Source organism: Procambarus clarkii, chromosome 68 (genome assembly GCF_040958095.1).
Source record: "Procambarus clarkii isolate CNS0578487 chromosome 68, FALCON_Pclarkii_2.0, whole genome shotgun sequence".
NCBI lineage: Eukaryota > Metazoa > Arthropoda > Malacostraca > Decapoda > Cambaridae > Procambarus > Procambarus clarkii.
In genome coordinates, this window is record NC_091217.1 from 22,884,919 (window position 1) to 22,891,984 (window position 7,066).

The window sequence follows — 7,066 nt, forward strand, 5'->3', positions numbered from 1 at the left end:
ATTTGGTATTGAATTTTCGTTCAAATAAAGTTTCCAGTTACTATTTCCTAGTTATCCTTAAATGTAGGTGGTCATTATTTTACTGTTATGTATATAGAAATTTAGCATTATGCATTTATAATACAGAACAATTTGGTCGTTCCACTGCCTCATAATTATATAAAATACATTGTGACAAATACTTGATAATTAAAATCAGAGTTTTTTGACAACTATAAAAAATCCTGTTGAAATCATGCCGTTTTGAGTTGTCATACGCTTCTTAGTAAATAATATTGTGTAATGTTTGGCACAATTTATCACTGTATTTACAAACTGTTTAGGTATTAATGTATTCATTTTTTTTAATGTATAATATGTTACTTAATCCTAAACTTCTTTTGCAACATTTATATCAGTTATAAATAATTGTCGCGAAACGGCGTATGAAAAAATAAATTTCCCCAAATGAAATTAGTGTATCGGCGATCGAGCGGCCATATTTAAAAGTGTATACTCTTGTCACTGTTCTGACATTAGTTTTCGATGTACGTATTTCATTTTTGTACCAATGTGTTCGCAATAGAATGTTCTAGAAGAACATCAGTATAAAACGTCACATAAGGATGTGTTCGACCAGCAACATACATAAAAACTACGTCGATTATACTCGTCGTGTCAATAATACAATTGTTTTACCACGCTGATTCAATGCCATACTGTTTTCTCAAATAAGCTCTTCGGCTATTAGAGAAAACGTAAATTTCATGGCGAACATTTGTAAACTATCCCCAAGTAGATCTGATCGAAATTGGAATTTATACAAATATTTATTCTCGTGTTGCCCGCCACTGTCACCCTTGAGCAACCAGAAACGGATATACAGTAAAAACTAGGCTAACTCATCCTAATCCTTGCACAAGCCCTCCAGAATTTCTTTATTGAAGATCAGCAAAAAATTATTGCGCAGCTCATATTATACAGTTTAAAAATGAGATTTCCTTGTTCTAAAGGAATGAAAATACCACTGCCTTAATCTCAGTCGATTAAGGCAGTGTCTGGGATGCTCCCAGTGCCCGTGCCTGGTGCTCGTGCACCAGGCACGGGCGATAGTGTACGTTTAATTGTTCTTTTAGTGTAAATAACGGAATAAAATGTAAGACATAGTCTGCAGATCTTTTTCCAGATGTCTTTTATTTGTTTTTCCTAAAGAAAACTAAGATATTGCGAATTTTGCTTAACAAGTACATTAATTATTAACTTTTTGTCGTTATTATTGTTATAATTAAAAGAATTACATCTTGTTTTTTGCTTATGTACAAAACATAGTCTAATAACCACAGTTCGTTACCCCTAAATCATCACAACATAACCAGTTTACTCATGTCATCGCCCCTAAATCAACAAAAACAACCAGTGTATTATTGTAAATAATTATATCTTAAGATTTATTAGCAATGGTAAGACATTTTTAAGACTAACCTTCGTAAGAAGGTATGCTCGTATACGAACTGAACGACCGGGCTTCACAACAAAAACATGGCCACATGAGTTGGATTATTCCGGTAATATTGAACTACTGTTCATTGTTATTAGTTTAACAATACTGTTAGGGAATGTCATAAGAGTTAGGGAATGTCATAAGAGTAGTCACAGGGCAACCAAAGATACCCAGCTTCTGGGTACGGGATCTTTGCCCGAAACGCTATGCGTGCTAGTGGCTTTACAATAATAATAATAATTTATTTAGGAAAAATATATACATAGATGCAGAGTTACAGTACAAACATTCTGTTTGATTTATAGATAGAGGTAGTACATACAATACCTAAAGCCACTAGTACGCATAGCGTTTCGGGCAAGATTGTAAAATCATCATTATTCCTATTTTGTCTCTTAACCCCCAGTGTACCTTCTCGTATATTAATAAATAAATAAACAGGTTTTTTTATGCGGCTGTGCTGAAAGCCCGACGTAAAATAAATCATTGTGTCGGAGAACAGGATGCTACAAATTAGGCTTATATTGAGGTTCCCCCCTCCCCCCTTTCCCCCGAATTACAGGTCTGTCTTATTACCACAAGCTACCACAAGCTACACAAGCTTCACAAAGCTTCCTGGCAATACGTTAGTAATGAATAAATATGATATGTTAGGCTGACCTAACCTAACCTAACCTAATCAAACCTAACCAAATCTTACCTAACCAAATCTAACCTAACCAAATCTAACCTAACTTAACCAAACCAAACCTAACCTAACCTAACCTAACCGATGCTTGGATCGTCGACTTGATTTGGTGTCACCATTTCTTTATTTTCGTCTAATTTCTTTATAAAAAGATACTTTTTCAGATTAAAATTATGTTTTTTCGTGTTGTACATTCAGTACCAACATTATAGTGAGTAAATATATCTTATTTATTCATTACTAACATATTGCCAGGAAGCTATGTGAAGCTTGTGTAGCTTGTGGTAGCTTGTAATTAGACAGACCGCCAATTACTGGTGGAGTAAATCAGCCTAGCCTACTTCTTCCTAGCATAACCTAGCCAACACTAGCTAAGCCTAGTCTACCCTTGCCTAGCCTAGCAAACAGCCCTTGAACCCCCTACTGTTAAGACTCTGCTCTCTGATTGTACCTATGACACCTATTATTAATTTCCTTCTGTATCTTTAGCTCCAGTATGTTGTTATATTATGCTGTGCAAATTTGGGACCTGGCCCTCTAGTATCTTACATATATGTATTATTTGATACCATTCTTGTCTCCTGTCCAGAGAGTACATTTTGAGAGCTTTGAGACGGTCTCAATTATTTAGATGTTTTATCATTTATATGTTTGCTGTTTATGGTCTCTTTATTTCCTCTAATTCAGAGATTTCTCCTGTTCAGAAAGGGGGAGTCAGTACCGAGCAATACTCAAGATGGGACAGCACCAGTTATTTGAATAGTATTAGCATTACTGTGGGTGGGGTCTTTGAATTTTAACATTCTCATAAACCATTCCATTATTTTTCTGGCCGCCACTATATTTGCTCGGTTATGTTCACAAAGTGTGAGGTCGTCAGACGTCGTAATTCTCAGATCTCTTGCATGTTTTTTCCTTCATAGAGTAGGTCTGATTGTGTCGTGTGTTCTTTGTTTCTTTTAATTTCCTCGTTTCTACCATACTTCAGCACCTGTAACTTATCACTGTTAAAATCATGTTATTTCTATTTTTTCAATGTCTCCTACAGTGCCAATTTACTTGTGTCTTCTGTATCATCTGTAGAGTTTCATTGTTCAAATGTGTTATAAAATACATGCACCACCATCTTAGTGGTGCATATATGCATTCTACCTTGCATTTATATGCAAGGTAGAAAAATATGCATGAAAAAATATATATGAAAAATATGCATTTGTGTTTTTTATAATTAATCTAAACTTATGCTATTGTATATCTGTTAATAATTTATTTTTGTTTTTTTTTAGGTAAAATTTAAATCAGACAACATTATCAATTGCAACATTACAACATTGTCAACAATTCTATCTGAGAGAACATTACAGCAATGGCTTCCAGTAATTCAAGTAAGTTACATTATAATTGTGATTTGTTTATAATATATACTTTAAATTTTATTTTTGTATGTTATTAATTTTATTTGGGTGTAAGTTCATATTATCATTAGATATAGAGTATAAAATCTTAATTTTGTTTTGTCAATTTTGTCTGTTAGAATTGCATATCTATTTCAAACTTTATTAATACCACAAAATGTTAGTTAAGTTGAATATTAATTTAATATTATTGGAAGATCAAAAAACTTAGTCAAATATGTATTTGAGTCCCAATTCAATTATTTGCAGTTCACAAATTGCAATTTTGATTTACATTTAAAATTCCAGGTTATTCTTCTCTTATTTAAACATATTAAATTTGGTTTACTTGTGTAATTAATAAAATCTGGTGCTGTACAGGTTCTCAATAATACAATCACAATTCTCCGCTCAGTCTTCTGTAGCACTGTACAGCTTTGTGGTCTTTCATTATACTGCTACTGTGTTTTTTGTACCACTGTATTACATTTTAAACATTTTACTCTTTTTTATGATTGCCCAGATTATCTTTATTTACAGGCCAGAAGAAACCTTTCCAGCGGTGTTGTCCCATCTGCAGTAATGTCATTAGTGTTCGTCGACATTTCTGCAACTGTGGACACAGCTTTATAGATGAAAAGCGTAAGGGTGATGTAGAGCGGGAGGAGAAATATAAGGAAATGGGTCGAAGAGCTGCTAAGCATCAAAACCTTTGCAGATCATTTAAAGCCATGAAAAAATCTGTAAGTATTTCATGCATTCTGGTATTTCTTCAATTAGAATTGTATCATATTGTATTTATATCCATTCTGTTAGGTTTTAAATTTTCCCACAAATAAACAGATTTTAAGCTATTTGATAATTAATTAGTATTAACATTTTCAATTTTGGTGGATACTGTACTTATTGATGTTAATAATAAAGTAATGTTCATTATATAAGTATTTTTGTGTTATTTTATATTTTTTTTAATTTCCATTAGTTATGTAATTATACTTTAATGATATAACTATCAGTAGGTCTCTTAAACTAGGTAAGACAAGTACATCTTAAGCTACTTCGGTACTTCTGCACTTTTGCAGATGTACCCAATGCTGTATGAGGGAGGGATGCTGTCTGTTTCAGAAGCTTATGGTTATCCCATCTTATATTCTGTAATCATAAAGTTAATCTCTTTTTTTTATAATTGAAGCCATATCTCTTGAACACTGTGTTCAAATTAACACTAAAAATATTTTAGTTATATTTGTAACTATTTTGTTGTATTGCAGGTCTCTAAGCTACAAGGTGGTGGTTATCAAGTTGCTGTCATCTATTTTAAGGCCGGCAATAGAAATACCACAAAGGGCATGCTACCAGGAAGTGGTCTGTCAAGCAAAAATGTTAATAATCTCACCGAATTGTTTTATCCTGGTAATTATTATTATTATTATTTTGCATAAGCTAACAATGAAAATCATAAAACCTGCATGTTCCTTTGTGTTGGCAATAATGAAAAGCATTTACATAGTACAGTAGTTTAGTTCATATCAGCCACTACCTTGGACCACATATGGACAAACATAACAGCTCCCCTTGTATCTGGTATAATCTACGACAGAACAACTGACCACTATCCTACCTTTCTCATAGCGAACATGGACATAACACCACCAAAAAGCAAGAAACTTTCATTTAGGCTACACAGTGAATCAGCTTTAGACAATCTTACAGAGGAACTTCACAATATTAACTGGGATTCTGAATTCAATAATACCCATGATATAAATTCATTAGCTAACCTCTTCCTCTCCAAAACTCTAAGCCTCTACAACCTTCATTGTCCCCTTCTTACAAAGCAAGTAACTGACAAAAGATTAAACAATCCATGGCTCACAAGTGGCATTCTCAACTCAATCAACAAGAAACATGAATATGAAAAGAAAGTTAGGATTGGCCTAGTTTCAAAGGAAGTAGCTAAAAGGTACTCATCAATGCTTACCAGTATCATAAGAAAGGCAAAACTTGCATATTATGTGAATAGATTCAATGAAGCAAAAGGCAACATGAAAAACACTTGGAAAACTATCTCTAGTATCCTAGGAACTAAGCAACACTCACATAACCAAATAAAACTCTACAAGGATGGGGATATACCGTCAACTGATTTAGAAATGGCAAATGAATTTAATAGTTTCTTTTCATCGGTTGGTGCTAATCTTGCCAGTAAAATCCCACAGACTCAGACACATATTAACACATATCTCTCAGGCAGCTATCCAAACTCTCTTCTCCTTTCACCAATCAGCCCGGCAGATGTTGTGTCCATCATACACTCTCTAAAAACCAAGGCAGGGAACACCAGTGAAATTCCGTCCATTGTGTACAAGAGAGCCTCCCATGCCCTTGCCCCACCCATAGCACTACTGTTCAACAAATCTATAGAGTGTCACACCTTCCCTGATATCCTCAAAAAAGCAAGAGTAACGCCAGTCCATAAAGGAGGCAATCCGGCGGACATAAACAATTATAGACCAATATCAAATCTACCCATTCTATCAAAAATATTTGAAAAAATTATTTACAAACAGCTCTATTCCTACCTCGTAAAATTCGACATACTCAGCCCCTGCCAGTTTGGCTTCCGGTCCCAAAAGAGCACCAACGATGCAATCATTAGTCTCCTTGACGTTATCTACTCAGCACTTGACAAAAATGAGTTTCTGATTGGACTCTTCATTGACCTAAGAAAAGCCTTTGATACTGTTAATCACAACTACCTCTTACTTAAACTCCAGCATTATGGAATCCGAGGCCTTGCCCTTGACTACATCCGATCGTATCTTAGTGACAGACACCAATATGTAACCATCAATGATACAACTTCGTCCACTCTACCAATTACCGTTGGAGTGCCACAGGGCAGCATCTTAGGACCTCTTCTATTTCTTATATATATAAACGATCTGCCTAATGTCTCTAATATTCTCAAACCTATACTGTTTGCTGACGATACTACTCTTATCTATTCAAACCTCAACCCACATACACTAAATAATGTTGTGAATAATGAATTAAAAAAAGTCCACTTATGGATGTCAACGAACAAACTAACATTAAACATCGAAAAGACTTACTACATCTTATTTGGAAGCAAATCATCAAATGCAATTCAGCTACAGATAGACAACATTAACATCAGTAATAAAGATGATGGCAAGTTTCTTGGCCTATTCCTAGACAAGAGACTCAACTTCAGCACCCACATTCAACACATAACTAAGAAAGTCTTTAAGACAGTTGGTATACTCTCCAAAATCAGATATTATGTTCCTAACTCTGCTCTCCTCTCACTATATTATGCACTAATTTACCCCTATCTTAATTATGGTATCTGTGCATTGGGGTCTACCACTGCAAACCACCTTAAGCCCATCATCACACAGCAAAAATCTGCTATCAGAATGATAACTAACTCAGCTTTCATACAACACTCAGCTCCCTTGTTTAAATCCCTAAACTTGC

General features: G+C 34.4%; 1 protein-coding gene across 1 annotated transcript; it reads left to right on the top strand.

The window, feature by feature from the left end:
* Positions 1-1,468: 1,468 nt before the first annotated feature.
* On the top strand, positions 1,469-5,004 carry LOC123749542 (uncharacterized). Its single transcript, XM_045731637.2, has 4 exons — positions 1,469-1,544; positions 3,455-3,553; positions 4,103-4,305; positions 4,834-5,004. The coding sequence occupies exons 2-4, from the start codon at positions 3,535-3,537 to the stop codon at positions 5,002-5,004; spliced, it is 393 nt and encodes a 130-aa protein (XP_045587593.1). The 5' UTR covers positions 1,469-1,544; positions 3,455-3,534.
* The last annotated feature ends 2,062 nt before the right edge of the window (positions 5,005-7,066 follow it).